Below are 19,576 nucleotides of genomic sequence, written 5' to 3'. Positions count from 1 at the left end.
AATTAAACCTGGCTGAAAGGCTGTAGGCAGTGGCTAACTGATCAGAAAAATACTTGTTTAGAGCCGATGTCGAGCAGTACATGCAGAAAAGTACAGTGAACGCAAGAGTGTTAAATGTTGCCCATAGAAGGCTAGAAAGAAAGAAAGATTAAGCATCTGAAAGGTTTCAAAACTTGTTTAATAGCAATTTTATTTCCTAGACGTGGGGAGGAGACACTCTACAATGCCAGCTGTATGCTTATTGCTACTGTGAGGTTGCTGCTTGTATTCTGTACGGCCAGTCTTTCGTGAGAACTTAATCTGATGGAGTTATTTGTGCGCATAGAAATGTTGCCACACTTTGGGAATTGATCTCCCATTCACTGAACCTCACAAAAGCACCTGAAGATTAGTTACCTTCCATTGGTAAGCGGAGAAAGCTACTTTCAGTGAAGAGTGATCCCTCCTGAAAGATCTAGTACAGTTGTCTTGCATTTCAGGCACCTCAGGTAGCACAGATCGGTCCAGCTGCTTCTGTAGAATTAACAGTCACACAGTGGGGAACTTCTCAGAAAAACACTAGGTGAAAATACAGCCCTCATCCTCAGAATGGGGTGGGGGCTGCTGCTGGTTTTTGCAACAACTGAGGGAAAGAATTATTGGCTCTCCTAAAGCAAGAAAATACTTTGGAGAATAGTAGAGCAGAATAATAGAATCAAACCCTCTCCCTCCATCCCTTAAGACCTATTACCACTTTCTCTGTGTGGTTGGTTTTTTTGTTTGTGGGTTATTTGTTTGTTTGTTTTAATTGAAGGCTGAACATTATGGCCAGAGCTTTAAATGTTCTCAAAAGAGAGCCTGTGCCTTTGGAAAGGGCACCTTCTGCTACCTGGGTAGGAATATGAGGTCTGTGGGAAAAGGCTTTGATTTCCATTTCAGAAAGCAGATTCTTCCTCGAGGCCAGAGACATTACTTAGAAGATATTCAAATGATAGCATGCCATTAGAGCTGGCAGACTCCAAGCTCCTAAATTTGATAAAAGAGAAACTTTTTGGCAATAAAATTTCTGGCTCTGTATGTGTGTGTGTGTGACAAACTGAGCAAAAGTGGGGAAAGCTGGATCTGAAAGTGAAGGCTCACCTGCAAAGCGTGACTGATTTTCTGAAAATGGAATAGTTCCTCAGTAAACTGATCATATACTGTAGGACATATTTGCGGGTAGAGTGGATGATACAGTGGATGCTCTGTAAATAACAAGCTAGTGCTTTTGACGGAAGGATAAAATGATCAAAAAGGTCTCCTATCTGTTCTCTTTAATGTCAGACAGCTACCGTAATTATGAAAAATTTCCTGTATATGCATACATCCAATCTGTTATATTACTCTGTTCTGAAATGACTGGCATTAGAACTTAAAATGCTCATGCAAAATGCAATTTATATGGATTTGTTTTTTTTTTTTTTTAAGGTGGAAAGGAATCAGAGACTGAAGCAAGGCAAAAACAGCAAATGATGCTCATGCAATCTAAATACCAGCAAAAGGTCAGGAAGAATAAATTTTTTGTTTGTTTATTCTAAGAACTCAAAAAAAAGCTTTTCATGAAGTGTTTCATATGGCTATAAAATGAACTCACAGTTGCTTGACAAAAGAAAGTCATGAAACCTGAAGGAAGCAGCAGAAAACTAGAAACAAATGTTCTGCACCAAAGGAAATGGGAAATCTGGCTATAAATATGTAGCAACCCATATCACAGATCATATCTAAAGTGATAACCAGTACAGGTGTAAAGCCACTTTGATGCCTCGCTATATCTTCCAGCATGCTGCCTACACTTCGACTAATTGATCAATGTACCGCCCCATCCAGTGCTTACGTAGAAATGTTGTTCCTATTATAAAAGGTATAAATGCTTGTAAGTTATCAAACTGCTGTGTGATTCCTTGCATGGATGCCCACTTACCAGTCCTAGATTTCTCAGTCTTTGTAAAGCCAATATTGGAGTAGCTGGTGCGTAGCCTGCTTTATTCAGTGCTTCATTTTAAGAAAAAATTCTGGAAACTTTCCTTAAACACACTTTAGGTTTGAAAGATGTGCAGTACAGGAGTCAAGTCAAATTACCTTATGTGTTCTTTATACACATACATATGTAAAATAATTTTCTATGTTTATGTCATACAGCACAAGAGAGAAGAATATATAAAAGCAAAAAAGGCAGCTGAAGAAGCTGAAATCCTGAAAAAGAAAGCAATTCAGAGAGAAAAGGTAAACATCGTTACTGCAGATCTGGAGCCATATAACAAAGTTCATGTCTTGATGCTTGATTTTGCTGAACTACATGGAACGGCTAATTAAATTAAATGGTAGCCCCGGATTGCATCAAGGAGTGAGGAAATCCAGTTCTCCTTCTCTTTATAGCTGACTGAAGGATGCCGGACCTGGTGTTCTTTGGGGCTTGAGCATTCCTTTGGCTCTTCAGAAACTCCAGCCTTTCAGCTGCATCCATCCTGAAGAGTTAGCAGAAAGGGAGAACACTAGGGTCAGGATTAATGTTGTGTATACAGGTTATATAGTTCACTTCGGCATGAGCTTTCTCTGTAAGATTGGATTGTGGCAGATGGCACAAAGACCTTATAGAAATCCATAATTGCCTGCTGTACACACGGGAAGAATACAAGAAAATCCCACCTGTCATGGTGGAAAAGGCATCCAAATCATGAAAAGGTCAGTGTAGTCTCTGCATTGTGCTGAGTGCACCCTGAAATTCAGATGCCCCTCCAGCCCCTCTTGGGGGGCACACCCAGATGCATTGCTAATATGTAAGATCACTTTTTCTTCTAGTATTGGCCATATATTGACATCAACGATACCTCACTTGCAAATCTTCATTTTTATTTTGCATTTGTTTGGTTTTTCTAGTAATTCTCACAAAGCATCTTCTCGTCCTGCGTGCTGCATAAACCTTTGAAAAAGTTCATTCATGTCTCCTTGGTGGAAACCAAGTAGCACTCGGTTGACAATGTAATGTGGAATTTAAATGAAAAAAAGAAAAGAGGGGGAGCACGATGCTGATGTGCACAGTAGTAATGAGAGAAAGGGAGATTTTAGGTTTGCAAGTTTTGTCTCCACAACAGTAAAAATGATCTTCCGTGCAGAAGCTGAATGTTGAGAGTTAATTAAAAAATCATCACTACTGGATGGCATACAAGGGCATGCATAAACAAAATTAGTCCTAATTGCCTCTAGGTAAGGGTTAGTCTGTTCCCAGTCTTTCAGCAGTTAGCATTGCTCTTTGGGGATAAGCCCCTACACAATAGCTCACAGGGGCAATAAATATTATCATGTGAAAATGTCATTAACAGTTACCAGCTCATGTATAGTTCCAGAAGCAGTGATGATAGCAATGGTAGAAAAGGGATTAATTATACTTTATTCACCTATTAAATATGGGTTGTTTGTCCGTGGGCATTGGACAAGAAAAATGTTGCAAGACTGCTATAATTTATAGTTATACCTAGAAAATGTATTGATGTATCAGTTTTGTTTTCATGCTCTTTAATTTCCTTACCTTCACTCCCACAGATTATAAAATCTTTATAGATGTTGTAGATAGTAAAACTGTAACTATCAGTTTCTTCTAAAGGAGAATGCAACATCATGGCGAACATCTTTGCCAAACAGACTGTTTAATTTGAATAAATAAACATATACCCACAAAGCAAACAAACAAAACAGAGGAGCATGAAAGGGAACTCTTAATTTGAATATGTTTATTTGGGTTGTCTTCCACAGTAGTGATTGAGCTGATGAACATTTCTGCTTGGAAGATGTTTGTTTATATATTAAAAATTCAACTCTGTGTTTAAGAAAAGCATGCTGAAAAGCCATTAAAAGGTGTTGATTTGGCCGTCTCACCCTGCCTACAGATGAAAGGCTCCCAAGAACTGAGGATGACAGGAAAGGGATCCTAAAGAACTGGTACTGTATGCCCAACACTGGGCCCTGGTTACTGCAGGAGAGGAACTTTTTTTTTTTAAATGATGGATTGTAGACAGCTGCACCTACAGGGCATCAGCTGAGAGCATGTCTTCCTGAAAATTCACAAGCCGCCTTTTCTTACTTAAGGCCAGTCCTTCTTTCGCTCAAGGTTTTTATTCATTCAATAAAACCCAAATTGTCTGAGAGTCTGAAAAGAGGTAATGGCTAACCAGCTTTACCAGCAGGGGCCCTGAAACTTTCGCAGCTGGAGAGCTACTTTGCCAACAAACGTGACTGGTGAAGCCCTACGGACTGATGCGTGGTGACTAGAACGGGTGCTGGTACTCAGCTCAGTTCTTGCTTGATTATAAGGATGATGTACTGGAAGCCAGTGCTGCTTATGAGCATAGGATCTGTTGATGTTATTGCTTTAACGCTGGTTTTGCAGAGAAAAGCGGTATCCGCTCTCCCGTCATCTTTGTGACCAAGAGAAATCTGGGTGTCTGCCAAAGCAGTACCCAAATGTGGAAGGTTGGCTTTACCATCTGTACGAGTCCACCTGCCTGTCTCTGTGATTCTTTAATTAACCATGAGGTTAGGTGCTGGAATACCAACGCTCTTGGCATCTACCTTGTGTCTCTCTGGCTCCCAGAGAGAAGGAAGATGGATCCTTTCCCCTCATGGTGTTCCACAGGACCAGTTTGTGTGAACTGGTACGCGAGTCTCCCTGTGCAGCAGTGAATGGGATTTGGGATCCCATGTGCTCCGTGTCAGGCAGCTTGTCCTGGGACTGCTTTCATTTGTTCATGGAATAACCCTGGGCTGCATGAGTTCGGATATTCTTCCAAGCTAGTGATCTCTGAGTGCTCACTGAAATAATTTTGGAGAGACTTTGTAACAACAGCAGGGGAGTCCCTATTTCTGTATTTGTCCCTAGTGCTGAGATGTGTCTGTGATTTGCAGAAAGTGTGGGAGTACATGGGAAGTAACATTACTATTATTTGCTCATTAGTAGCGGGCATCTGCAGTTGCGTATCTTGTGTGCAGCCCTTCACATCACAGATTTTGACCAGACCGAACCATAACTTCCTTTGTATCTTTTGGGTGAAAGGACTGTCAAAGTTCCCAAGAAAATAAACAAGTGGCTGATATTTGACTTGTTTTTTTAAGCTTTCTGCATTTGTGCTGTACACAAAATAGCATAACTTCAGTGCACTGGATATTTCTGTTTCCTGTCATTCACTCTCTGTTCCTGTTACCCTGCCTTTAGCCTTTCCTAGGATATTCTAAATCTTGACTAAATATTAAAAAATTCAAAAGATTTGAAGTGAAAAGGCTCAGTCTAATTCTACTGCATGCAGCTTGCTTTTGCTCTTACATGACATAGTAACAGTCCTGCCATCTTTAGAAACGATCCTATTTAGAATAAGCTGTAATTTCATTTTATTCTTTATCAAATCATGTGCTCTTTAATTTGACTGTGTTAATCAGCATGAATAGCCTTTTTCGGGATTTTGTTAAAACCAGGCACTTTACAGACCTTCTGCTAATGCTTTTCAACATGTTTACCTTCAATATCACAGCTGTTCCACTCCTGGCTTTGTTTCTGAAAACCGTGCCAAATGTGGAGTGCTTTGGCAATGTCTATTGATAGATCGTCATTAGTTAGAGAATATCCCAGTCCCGTTGCCTGTCATTTGTACGCGTCCTAAGCAGGGGTCCCAGGGTAAACCTCCAGAGTAGAAGATAGTCACACCAGTTATAAGTAAATAATTTCAATATGCTGGATTTTTCTTCAGGCACCATTCTGGTGGCAGAATAGCTGTAGGATATTTCCTTCTTTTTTATCTAGTGGGAGATAGGGGTGATATTGAAAGACTGTATTTATTGAAGTTAGTATTACTGTGTTGTTCTAGCTAGGAGTTAGACCACAGCAGCTCCGGTGAGCTTTGGATTTGAACTTTCAGGAGCTTTGCAATATGTTGGTGGTTCCCAAGTCAAATGCTTTTTCAGAGGTGAAGGTTTCAGCTTGCCATGTTGAGCAGTGGTGGAGAAAAGCCTGGGAGCTATTACTGGTGTCTTGAGGGTACCAACATCACCTTTGACAGTAATAGATGCCGTCAGATTTCCTTTCTTTCTCTTTCCTTTCTTTCCCTGTAAATTTTTAAGTTGCACAGATGGGTGGGAGTCTTTTGCCTAAAGAATCATCTGCCACTGGGTGGAGGGTTTAGGAGCAAACAAGATATCCTTTGAACACTATCAAAATTTAGCTATACTGTGGGGTAATATTCCTTACTTTAGTTGGAATTTAACTAAATTAATTTAATTGCATCAGTGCTTCATACATTGTACCACTGTCTCAGCACGTCCAATGACTGAGCAATGGGACATCTTATTCAGAGGTTCATCTTCCTCCTTTTGTTTATTTTCCCATTGCCTTTTTCCAAATAACAACTTCTAAGTTATTTGCCTTCCAACAGTTTATATTGTTACACAACATAGTGGCTTTTTTCCTATCTGCAGACATTTGACAGATTTTTTTTTTCTCAATCCAATACATGCCGAGAAGGAATTTGCACTTGTTTTGCAAATCTCTTCCAGACAGTCATTCTTTATCCAATTAAAAAATACCCACCCTGAAATCACTGAAGGCAAAATAATTGAGTAACTGCCAGTAGAACTGTAATTTCTCTGAAATGATATTGATTGCAGGACAGGAAGAAAATGATGGGGGGGGCGGGTTACAGCCCTGTTCTTAACACCACTTTCCCCCTTACGCACACACCCACACCTGCCCTGTTCTACCTGGCCTTGCAGAATACCTCCAGCCAGGTACAGTGTCCTCTCCCTGATTTGGGGCTCTGACCAAACGGGCCATTCCCACCTACAGCTCCCGTCTCATCTCTGCAAGGTGTTGTCTGAAATTGCCAGGGCACTTCTTTTAGAGCGATGTCTGGTTGCTGGGTTACCAAACGATTAGGTTTTTTTTCATTTTGAGGGTGGGCGATGAGCAGAGTGACACTCCGAGGTTGCAGTTTTCTCAACATGCTAGTCGTTGTGAACCTTGGGTGGGAGCTCTTGTTGGAGCATCCTCCCACCAACTGCAGCGTGGGAGCTTGTGCTTAGAATATAGCAGGGCTGAAATCCCGGTTTGGCACCCCTGATTTGTGCTTTTAATACACCGAACTGCCTTTTGTCTGCTCCTCCCACTGGACCTACCTACAGCCTGCATGTGAAAAAAAAAATTTGGCAGGCCTCTTTTTGACTGGAATTTAGCTTGAGCTACATATTGCTGTTGCAGCAAGTTCTCTAGTTTCTGCTTTATTTTAACATTTTATTCCACTTGAATTTGGGGGGATGGGGCAGCTTAGACGACCCTTCCATTGGAAATTATATGCAATTTTATATTAAAGGACTTAATCATTTGCGTGGTATCCAGATTGCCAAAGGAGTTTTGTGTGTCAAGGATTTGGTCGACTCTTGCACTGGGCATGATAACTGAGCCAGAATAACACTGGTTAAGTACAATTGTCCCCCACTTTCATCCATCTTAGCATGTATTCAACTGGCCAGTACCTAATGCTCCTGAAGGCCACAAGTCTATGTGCAGAGCTACATGTACTCGTATCACGGTGCTTTCAGCGCTACAAGACTCTCATCTGCTTTGGTGCGGTGGTTCGCGTCCTCTCCTTCTTACTAGGACCAACATTGCACCAGTTACATCGAGAGATGGCCCCAACAGCGCTGGGTCATGAGAACCAGGATGGCTCACGAGGCCGTTTGTGAGGATAAATGGGTCTGCCAGGAGCACAGTGCGTTTTTTTTATTTCAGACTGGTCTCTTGACTAGGAGCTGTTTGGTCCTAAATTTTTAAATTTGAGAATGGGTCACTTCTGTACCCAACTGCTGCTATAGTTGTTTTAAAAAAAACAGAATATTGAAATAACTAAATTGAAATAATCAGTGTTTGTTTCTGGCTTACTGGAAATCTGAAGTACGTTTTCCTGGTTTTAATGTTGTAGGCAGAGAGACTTGAAGTTAAAAAAAGGCAAGAAGAAATGCAAAGAAGAGACATGTTCCTTGAAGATCAATATTAGTAAGTAAAATTTGAAACTTATTACCTAAAATTCCTCATCTGCTTGTCCTTCTGGTTTTGGTTTGGGTTTTTTGGTATTTTTATTTGTTTGCTTTTGTCTGGTTTGGGGCTCAGGAAGGGTTTGCCTTCTGTTGCTCTTTTTTCACTTTTTGACTTGAAACTTTTGACTTCAGGGCAAGAGGCAATGGGCACAAACTGAAACGCTGGACGTTCATCCTGAACATCAGGAAACACTTTTTTACTGCGAGGGTGACTGAGCATGGGCACAGGTTGCCCAGGGAGGTTGTGGAGTCTCCATCCTTGGAGATATTCAAAAGTTCTGGGCAACTGGCTCTAGGTGGCCCTGCCTGAGCAGGGGGTTGGACAAGATGACAAGATGACTCCAGAGGTCCCTTCCAACCTCAACCACTCTGTGATTCTGTGAAATTTTCCAAGCCTCCTCCACACCTTATTCTGTGAGAAATTTGGTTCAGTAGATTTCTCTTAGCTTCTCAAAACATACACTTTGAAATGAAAACTGTGAATTACAGAACGACTTTGTGTTTTCCTTCTGTAAGTGAATCAATATGTGATCATTCAGTCCAAGACTAATTATCAAAACAGGATCTAAATTACATCTCCACCCATTTATTTTAGTGACTAGTAAAGAAATATAACCCACACGGAAATAATGAGGACTTCCTATATTTAGCATAGTCCTACAGCTTAAATGCAGAGATCTGCTGTGAAGACCTGTTTCCCAAGAATACCTCCTTAATGTGAGATTTAGATATGGCTTAACTCCTGACATAATTAATTCCATTGGCAGTGAAGTTCCTGCCTGGCCAGTTCACTCTACCCTATTTATTTATTTTTAACTGATCCAGACCAATTCTATCACATAATTAACACACAATGCTGTTTAGTCACCTTTACCTTTTTTATCTTTGGCTCCCAAAATTACTCACCTGTGTTCTTAGCATGATTGATTGCTCTTTCCTCCTCTGTGACCTTTAAAGGAGTCACTTTTGTCCCATGATAGTAGCTCCAGTTCCTTCATCATTTGCCCAGACTCTGTTCTCTAATGTATAGACATTTTAGTGCTTTCTCACTGATCTCAGCCTTTCTTGTCTTTTTCCTTCTATATCTTCCCATTTGGCTTTAGGTACAGCTCTTTCCTTAAATACATTGCCAACATTTGTCTCTAGATATTGGTATTTTGCCTGCTGTTTGTCCTCTGTTTGTGCCGGTGTGGATTTCCCCCATACACCTTGATTCCTCAGGATTTCTGAAGACCCTGCACAGCTTTAGATCTCTGCCTGTTTCTGTCAGACTAGACACCTTCACGCTCTTTGACCGTAGCTCAACAACCTCGTCAGATCTTTTCAGCCCAGGGTCCTCAGTTATGGGACTTACTTGCTTTTTCTTGAGAGGATTGTGAGGGTTCTTCCCATTTAATCTGATTTTTTGTCTGAAGGCTTATTCAGTTATAGTGAATAAGAGACGTATCTCTTCCTTTCCCCCACCTTCCCTGTCTGTACCTTTTTTTGCTTAGGGTGAAATTAATTCTGCTGGTCGTCGCTTTTTTGCCATTAAAAGTAAGTTTGTTCCGTCAAAAGCAGGCCCAAACCCTCTGAAACACCTTCACGCGGGCAGTCGGTTGGTGCCCAGGTGGTGCAGGAGCTCAGGCTGCCTGGGCACTGGGAAGGAGACTGGCTGGCAGCCGTTCTGTCCACTGGTTTAGGAAAGCCTTGTGAGCATTCAGCTGGTGTCATCTTAGGAAACCAGACTGGCTGATGCAACTGAAGGTAAGGATGGACTGTCGAGCTCCATTGCTTGAGGTTATGGTCAACTATCAGAAGATTATTTGTATGTACTATGTATTGAACGTGCACCAGGAGGACACTGTAGATAATGCACCTGGAGGAAGCGAGCTGAAAACCTACCTGCAGTGAATGCAATTTTGGTTAAGCAAAAACCTCCCGTGCTGTACAGAGTGACATTAGTGCCTTCTCTGGTCTGAAGGAATCCTCTGGTGGGCAGAGGAAGAGAAGTCTTTACCGCTGGATGCTGTTGAGGTTGCATTGCTAAGATACATTGGCATTATGGAGCACAACATCCAGGAGTAATAGAAAGAGACTGTGCGACATCTTGGATCTTGTAAAGTAACTCCACTGAAGTATTGCCAGTTATTAGAGACATGTTCGCAGAAAAGTGCTTGGTATTTAAAGATGTGCTTTTGCCTACTATGCAAAAATGAGTGACTCATTACTTCCATCATCTGAAACCCTATGTCTAGAGGCGAAGAGAACAAATATGAGGTTGTGCCCCTCTCCTCGCTGTATCTGCTAGAGTATTTTGATCTCCTTCCCTGCTTGCTGGGAGAGGGGGGAAGGAAGGTCATATGCTGCATATAAAGCAATGACCTCTGCAAAGTCATGGCCTGTGGAGCCATTTCAAAAGATAGGCTGCCTTGTTAGTCTGTCCTCTGTAAGCATCTGTAGCTGCAACATCACAATTTTCCTGAGGAGATCAATGGCTACCAGCAGTCTCATTAGCTGGGAAACCTTTTAAAATTGATCACCACCTCTAGCTGTATCAGCCTCCACGGGGTACAGCCCAATCAGTACTTCTCCCGTATGAAGTGCTGCTTCTATTTGATAAGGAAAGGCACTTAAGATTCTCATGTCATTAACATACTCTGACAGTAAAGTATGACACTGCCCAGAAGTTTGTTGTTCTGATTAAATTCCCGTCACTATTAAAAACAAAAACTTCTCACTGAAGTCCCCTTTCAAAGGGTGTAACGTGAAGTAAGTGAATGCCAAAAAGAAAAATTGTCTGCAACCTTGTCCACTGTCTGCAGAATACAGTTACTTCCTATCTCTTGAAAGCCTTGTTAGCTTCTTTGTGTACAACTGGCCCTTGAAAGTCAACTGTATCTCTTATCACAGTTGCTTCAGTATGTGTTTGTGTCTTGTGAGAATGAGGTCTAGACATGCATGCAGAGTACTGTGGAAAAGTCTGCAACCCTCTCCTTTTTGGGACCAGCAGCTCCTCTGACCCAGGTGGACTCAAGCTCTATGAGGTGACTAAAATGGACAAAACTCACAAGGTATCTCCTTAAGTACTGTGTGTAAAAAGCCTGAAGAGCACGCAGGAGCAGACTTTGGGCTGGCAGAGTTGCTGCATGGCAGGATTGCTACGGTTTGTACTACCAGAGAAGCACTTGAGGGATTTACTGGTGATAGCATCACTGTGGTTCTGCCTCTGCAGATGCCAGATCTAGAAAATCAGGAGTACATGTGCACTTTTCTACTGGAAACTACTTACACATGAAATGGAGTCCTTCCTTCTGAGTAATGATGTCTTGGATGCATTTTACATTGATGGGCTGTGGTAGAGACTCTGTTTCTGTCAGAGTGCATTAAAAGGTAACAAATGCTTGTGTAGTCCATACTTTGCAATTGCTAATCTTTGTGAGGAAAGGACTGAGCATTCATCTTTCCAAATGGGAACGAAGAAGAGGTTGGGTGGCTGGTCGAGGACTTTTCAGGACATCCCTCTTTAGTTAGGACACAGAAATTGTCATTTAAACGGTAATGAGGGATGGCTAACCTGATGACTTGCTTTTCTCTGTGGCTTGCTGTGCAGGCTGTATGAATCTGTGCCTGAACTGTAGCATGTCTCACCATATGGTTTTAGCCCAGCTCTCTAGTAAGGTGCTTTTATTTAATTTGGATTTGACTTCCCAGAAACTGTAGTATTGGATGTGGTCCACTGCTTTTCTAATAGCCACCTACCTATTTATGTAATGGGAAAAGCAGTCTAGAACATAGGGTTACTTTTTAGTAGTACATGATGGCTGTTGTGTCACTTAATCCTTCCCTTGGTTACAGATTTGTGCCTCTGTTTTTGTGAAGGTTGTACTACTGTAAAAATTCCTGGCACTGCTGCGCTCGGGTACATGTGTGCACTCAATATATTCTGCTCAGAATTTGGAGCTGGAAACAGAATTTGCCAGAGCACTTCTAAGTGCATATTCCAAACACAATGCAGGAGGTTCACCAAACCGAGCTGATATACACTTGCCTGCCAAAGCAGTTTTCTCAAAAGTCATAAAATGCAAGAAAATAAAACCTGAATCAAAACAGAATTTTTATATATTTATCTATTTTTTGCAGGATAAATACTAGTGTCCTTGCCAGTTTTCAGTCCCCTATGATGTGTGGTTCAAACAGCAGGCTGGTAACAAATTTTCCCCACAGAAGTGCAAATGTAAACCTGACCAGACTTTTAATATAGGATGCTAGAGAGAATGAAAGCGGGCTTGCACAAAAAGGGTTTGCAGCCTTGAGAATCTTTTGTTTGCTTCTTTTCACCACAATGGTCTTCGCTTTGTTCATTTGCTCCTGATTATTTTAAGCATTGTCAATTATTTAGCTAACAGGCAGAAAACTAGGCTTTTATAGACATCCAAAGGGACTCTCTTGAGTGTAATAATGAAGGCAGTTTATTGAACGCCTGTGAGGTTGCTTTCTAATTGTACGCATTAATCTGCCCATGCAAGCTGGCTGAAAATATAGAAGCAGATTGCACATGCAGATGGAGCACACAGAATGGAAGATCTATGCTATAGACTTATACAAAACTGCATTTTCCTTAAAACTGGATTTATGCTTATTACTTCAGATAATAAATGAAACTTGATGTCTAAAATAACTTCCGAGAATATTGGATGAGTTGGTGGGAGGAAAGAATAGCCTAGCTGTATTATTTCATCCAGTCAGGAAAACAAAAAAAGCAAGTGGGTTGACAGGAAAGATTAGTTTTGGGTGTGGGTGGGAACTGATGAAAATAATTCTGCTGAGAAAGTTGCCTTTTTTTTTTGTAAACTTATTTTTATACTTTCTTGAAGCCTTATACCTAAAATGAACTAGTGCCACATTTTTTGTTCTTATCCCCAAGAATAGCAACACATGCTCAAGAACTTGCAGACGAGAAAGCCTACCGGCCAAAGACAGCACACTTTTGATCACTATCATTAGATTTGTCCAAATCCTCCTTAGTATGCTTGTGCATTACTGCCAGGGAAGTCTGTGAATACTGCATTAAGCTTGGTATGTGGCTGCTGGAAGGATTTGTGCTGGAAAGCAAGTGAACTAAGTACCTAGAGGATGGCCTTTCTTCCCAGTTAAGGGCATTGCAGAAGAGCCATCAACATCATACAGGAATTGAATGGGTTAATTATTTCACATTGTAATTATTCACCTTATAGCTTCCAGCAAACGATGAATCCCCCGCCCACACGCACACCAAAAAATGGACATTCATTCATGCTGACAACTTTGCACATGGCTGGTGTTTGTTTTTTCTTCTTACCCAGAAGTGGACTCTGTCCTGCAGGCGTGGGTTAGAGTTGAGGTACAGGAGAACCAGAATCCACATAGAGCTGAGGGCATGTTTGTTGCTGACGGACGGAGATGTTTTTACTACCTTGCCCCTTGTCATGGCCCAGCTGTGGGAAACACGGCAGTTGCTTGTAGCCTTCCGAACTTACTTAAACCTTGTAAACTTCTTGCTGTGGTAAATCTCTGCAAAGAGGAGGGGGTGTGAGAGGAGTCATGTATAACTGTATATCAGCAAAAGCCATTGGTGTCCCCACTCAGGCTGCTTGCAACTTTCTTAATGGCTTAATTTTGAAATATGTACCTTTGGTGGGATTATTTTCACACATGGTATTATTGGCCCCCAGCTTCATTCCCACTGCAGCAAATGATTTTCATTAGTGAAAATCCCAACTACACCTCCCTTTGGAGTCTCTTTCTCCATCTCCCAACATAGAATCTATGGGAAACCTGCATAAATGAACAGCAATCTCATCGACCTTTGCCTCGACTTCTGGAATTTCTTCTATTTTAACATTTGATTTTGTTAAGTAATGTGCCAGAGGAGCAGCAACGGCCCTAGTACCAGCCAGCCTGGCTTGTGGGTCATTGCAAGTGCCTGACCCACGCACCACGGACCTTACTGATGAAGGGCAGCTTTTCTGGTGGGTAGGCTTTGGTAGTGTTAAGCGACTGATCTTAATTTAGGCAAAAGTTGAGGAAGTTGTTATGCTTAGCCAATTAAGTACGTTGAAGTATGGGGAGAAATGTAGATATGCTTGCTGGTGATGCAAGAAGATCCTTCTTGAATGAAATTCAGTTTTGTTTTTTTGTTTTTGAGAGGGGGAGTCCTTCTATTGTTTAAAAACCATCGTGAAACTTCTGGGCAGATGTGCGAAACTAACATTATGCATGCATTATGCATGGTTCTTAGTTTTTCAGCTGAATTGGAAGAAAATGGTGAAATATCACTTTAGCATTGCTTACTGGCAATGAATTTGGAAGCTGATGTGTCCATGTCATTCAGCACTAGATGCTCTTTCTGTTGTCTTAGCGACTACTCATGTTGTCACCTCTCTGAAATGGCTATAATGATTTACCTGGCTTGGGATCCTTTATTTTTATTTTTTATTACTGTTTTTGAATGGCTCTTAGCATACTTGTGGACATTCATTAGAGCAGAATTGTAATGCTGGAGATCCTGCAGCTTGAGAAAACAAAATGTTCAGGAGCTGTCTTGGTTTCAACAGTAATAAGAGTGGCCATTATCTTTTAAAAATTGTCAAGAGAAATAAATAGATTTATGATATATGCAAAAGTATTGTGCTGCTTTTTTTTTTTTTCAAAGGCACTGGCATAAAAGCCAGTATATTTTTTTGTATCCTGGCATTTCAATATCCATCAATTAAAGCAAAAGAATTAACTGCCACTGGTTTCATTGGGAAGGAATAATGAAGATTACAAGAAGCCTTTTTAATTGATGCATTTTAAATGTTAGTCTGTAAAACAGACTTAAAGCCAAGAAGTTTATGTGTAGGCAGAAAAATTATTTTCTTTGCATCTCTGTTGTGAGAGGAATACAGTCTCAAATGAAAAGCTTAGCAAGTGGTGCTGTGCGACTCTTGCGTGGAGGAAGATGCTGGGCCCTGAGTCCGTATCCTTATTCACCTCCCTAAGGATGAATCCTTTTCAGGACTGGCTCTTCTGTTTGCCTTGTAGATGTGAGAGGAGTTAAGACCAAATGGCACACAACGTTTAAGCCCTTATTCCGCACAGGATTTTAGACCTCAGGTCTTGCAACAAGATCAGTTGCGGGTCTTCAGATCTTCCACAGTTGCACGCTGGAGTCAACGGTGGAGCTTTCTGCTTCTCGGCTGTCAAGGCTGGAGACCCTGTTAGACCATGGGAACTCCCACCTAGGCCAGAGGAACCCAGACTCACGCCGGCTTTTGTGTCTACCAGCTTGTCTCACCACCCCGGTGGGAATGTGGGCAGCACACGTGTTTAGTCCCAAGCAATAAGAAATGCGTGTGGATTCCCTGATCGACAAGTAGCTTGTGAGTGCAGGGTGCCAACTCTAAATCCCTAAATGACAGCGTTCTCAGTGGAGCACCTAGCAAATTCATGTTTCTGCATTTTACATGTACTTGTTGAGCTTCAAGTATGTGCTTTTACATAACAGCTTTTAAGAAAGGACTCTGCCTGAAGAATCGTTGTGATTTGTAAAGCCGTATATCTGAGGACCCACAGAAAGCATCTGCAGCATCGACTGGTTTCCTCAGTCGTGCACTGTCCTCTCCTAGCACATTACTTAATGATCCTGGCAGCAGAGTCAGTATTTTCCCATGACAGCTCTTAAGAGCTTTTCAGGCCCCGAATCCAGTATTGTGCTTCACTCCCCCACAGCTGCATCTGTACTAATAAATTAAATACTGCCAGTCACTGTCACTTTTGAGGCTAACAGACCTGAGACTGCCTGCTTCCAGTGCTAGCAAACTTTTTTTACCTCCCAAAATGGGGCGGTTGCATCCAAAGTTACTTGTGGTTGATATTCATTCCCGGACAGCAGCCAGGAGTTATTTGGGAAAGTGCTATTGGAACAGGTCAAAACTATTCCAGGAACTGTCACCACAATATAGATGGCTGAGTTCCCATGCTAAGAGTATTGCCTGGTGCTATTAAACGTACCAGTATGGGAGCAGCCTATTTTAATTAGCAGAGTAAAAGATTCGTTCCCAACGGTGTAATGGGAAACAGGGCTACCGAGAAAGACAAAATACTCTCATAAGATCGCTCCAGCTTAACCAGTGCTTCTGAAGGGCTCTCTTCCCTTCAGCCTGGTGCTTAGGGGTAGTCAGAGCTCAGGTTAGCAGCCTGCTAGGAGGGTGCCGTCTTCTTGGTTTGTCTAAATTTTGGATCTCCTTTTGCCTAGCTATTTTTGAAGGGTATCAGGATGCTGCTGTATTCAAATTAATTTCTTCAGCTCATGCTCTTCTTTCCTTAATAGTAATTAGTCTAGAGGAACACATTTTATTAGCATCTTTGATTAGCCCTTGAAGTTTTAGCGAGCGAGTGAGATGTTGCTCCAGCTGTCTGAATGTGGAATACCTATGGACACTTTGATATGCTGATTTCCTTCTGGAGATAATCCTTTCCTCTCTGGAACATTAATTGAACTGTCATCTCTCCGACTTCCCCCTTTCCCTGCAGCATGGCTTATGCTATGCTCTGCATTGTTATGACTATAAGCTTAATATTATGAAAAATACCATTCAGACAATATTTTGACAGTCTGGCAACTCCAAATGCATTGCTGGGTTTCTCTAGAGATGATACACAGTGAATTAACATATATGACTGACTTGACTGAGTTTGTCTTCATCCAGGTTCAGAACCCTAAGTCCCTTTCTTGTGATAGGGACACTATTAATGTATTAATTAATTTGGTGTAGTAGGGTGTTTTCTGTATTCAGTCACAGTGTACAGTCTTGCTGAGAAACTTTATTTGCTTCCACTCTTGTAATCATCTTTTCTAATCCCAAATCTGAGTTAGCTTTTCATCTATCAGTGTGCTGATCCAGGAAATGCAGTGTTTTAACCCTCCACCCCATTTTTATGCAAATAATGAGAACTTCCACATACCCCATGCCTTTCTTTTGCCATCCATAAGGAATTAGGACATCCAGGTATACTCCTAAGTTCCCAGATACTTCTTTGCAGAGCTTCAACCTTCTCAAATATATTACAGACTTTCTGTAGGAGTTCTTAGTCTTTCTGGTGTTGAAATAAATTGTTATTTTACCAATTTTAGCATAGGTAGAGAAACACAAAATCTGCAATTTAAAACTTCAAGTTCCCCAAATTATTCTGTGCAATCTCACCACTCAACCACTCATCTTTCATGGAAAAAATGTGTGCGCTTAACGCTTGGGTAAGAAGACTATAAATCTATTTAACCTTGATATACGTGTGCTTTGTAGATCAGGGGATCTTATGTTTCACTTGGTTCTTTCTGTATTGTGTGTTGACTGAGGTCCATGTTAACTGCCCAGGTAATGGAGGAAAGGGAGTGAACTGGGAATGCTGAGACTCGAAAAGCATGGCTTGCTACAGCTTGAGCAAGTACTCTGTACCTGAAGTGCTAACATGGTTTTGTACTGTGTAGAGTAGCAGAGAAGAACTTGTGGGTTCTTGCTCTTTTCCCCACTTCTTCTCAATATACCCACTGACCAGCAGGACGTTTTCCAAAAATGCATCCACTCACTGTTTCAGATCATGGAGTGAAAGATAAAAACACACTTGTTAGTCTGTTTCAGCAGTTAATCATCATCACTCTTTGGCAGCCAAGGCTTTTTCTCCAAGGTTAAGTAGCTGTCTTTGGTAGTGGCATAGAGCTAGCTGGTTGCCCTGTTAGCAGAGTAAATCTTTGTTGAATGCCTGTTGAAGCACTCTTTCTGCTCTCACTTCAGTACTTTCCTGCTTTCCAAAGCTGTATACAGAAATAAAATTGTCTCTTTCCTCTAACTCTGTTCCTTTGAGTGAGCAAAGACTTGAGTAGCCTGGGACTGCAGGTTAGGAAACTGATTCCTGATCATGGCACTGAAATTCCTATTCTTAACATTTGTTTATGTTGCTGCTTGTGACTTTGTTTAACTGTACTTGGTTGAAACTGTGAGCAAAGCGATGCTACTTTGAAAATCTGGTTTATAAGGGGTGCGATTGGAAAAATAAAATTGCCCTTGCCAGAATAAGAAATGACAATGTTATGCAATTTTGCTTCAACTAAGACAAGCTTTTTTTTTTTTTCCCAATGCTACAAAATGCTTCAAAGTCTTTCTGCTTGATTAAGTAATCTGTTGTAAGGCTGCATTGTATTAACCGTGAAGGAAAATTCCTTAAAATAATCTTTTAAATGACTTGTCTGAGATTTATAGATCCTGTAGAAGTATCTGCAACAATTCAGTGAAGCAATAGCATCCTGATGAAGTCCAATGTTATGTGAGTCTGTGTTTTAGGAGCTTTACAATGAGGAAAGAACGCATAGCCACTGTAGACCCCAAATATGCAAATGGCAATAATTATTTGCTTAAAAATTCCTCCCAGCAAATGTCTTGTCCACAATATAGGTTCTGTATCCTCTGTCCCATTTTATTCTGTCTGTCTCCACAACCTTTTGTTCCACCTGTGATGTTTTTCAGCAGTCACATGATAAAATGTCTCGGCTAGATTCCAAGGGTGGAATAAAAAGCTGTATTTATTTTTATAGAAGCACTAACAATTCTATTTGGATTGGATTTCTTCGTAGCAAAACCAATGAATTATTGAACAGATTGGACTTGGGTTTGCCAAAGAGTGATTCCTGTCAGATTGCTAATTGTGGCCCAGAATCTACAGCATGGGTAAGCAAAACCATGGCATGTGCTATATTTTCTGTCACCTTTCCAGGTGCTGTCAATAGTGTAATATTAGAATATTCTAATTGAGCTTAATTGCCTCGACATAACTCAGTGAGTACCAGGGAGTCTTTCTGGGTGAATGAGATTGCCTACATTGTTTCTTACACACTGGCAGAGTATCCTACATAGTAGGGGACTGCCTTTATTACTCACAGATCTCTCTCTGATAAATGAAAGCCAGATTTATATTCTAAGGTCAGATCAGAATCTTAAATGTACTCTGTACCCATCCGTTGGAGGCAAGCTTTTATGAAATCTCAACTAATTCATGTCAGCGGATGCTTTACTGCACTGAAAATCTAGTCAGAAGGGAAGCTTATTTCTCACTGCATCCTAAAAGCGGTTCCATAGACTGCTTGAGGACTTTGTCCCAGTTTGAACGAGCCTGGTAAGTATCAATGTAATTAGGAAATAGATAAAGTATTGCTTAAGTTTCATTATTCTAATTGCCTCAAAAAGGCTTTTTTACATATGATTAGTCTCTTCGTGTCTAAATCAAGCTTTCCTACTGATGTAAAAACTTTCAGTGAGGAATATTAACCCTGAGACAGAAGTATTTCTCGTTTAGGGAGATTTTTAATTGTGGGAAGACAGAGAGCAGGCAGCCAAGTGGACAGAAATTGTTGTTACAAGCAATAGTCTTTAGTCAGCAGAACTTCGAAGTATCCAATCTGGGCAGCCCTTTGTTGTATACAACCTTGAAC

At 41.1% G+C, this 19,576-nt stretch overlaps 1 protein-coding gene across 1 annotated transcript in view; it reads left to right on the top strand.

Annotated features, from left to right (window-relative positions):
• EPSTI1 (epithelial stromal interaction 1) overlaps window positions 1–19,576 on the top strand; it is a 48,965-nt gene that overhangs the window by 15,588 nt on the left and 13,801 nt on the right. Inside the window, exons 4-7 of the mRNA XM_030036679.2 lie at window positions 1,447–1,520; window positions 2,158–2,241; window positions 7,977–8,050; window positions 18,722–18,815. Coding sequence (XP_029892539.1) covers window positions 1,447–1,520; window positions 2,158–2,241; window positions 7,977–8,050; window positions 18,722–18,815 — 326 coding nt within the window. The remainder of the gene's footprint in view (window positions 1–1,446; window positions 1,521–2,157; window positions 2,242–7,976; window positions 8,051–18,721; window positions 18,816–19,576) is intronic.

This window comes from Aquila chrysaetos, chromosome 14 (genome assembly GCF_900496995.4).
Source record: "Aquila chrysaetos chrysaetos chromosome 14, bAquChr1.4, whole genome shotgun sequence".
In the NCBI taxonomy this organism is placed as follows: Eukaryota; Metazoa; Chordata; class Aves; order Accipitriformes; family Accipitridae; genus Aquila; species Aquila chrysaetos.
This window is presented reverse-complemented; position numbering and strand designations above follow the sequence as displayed.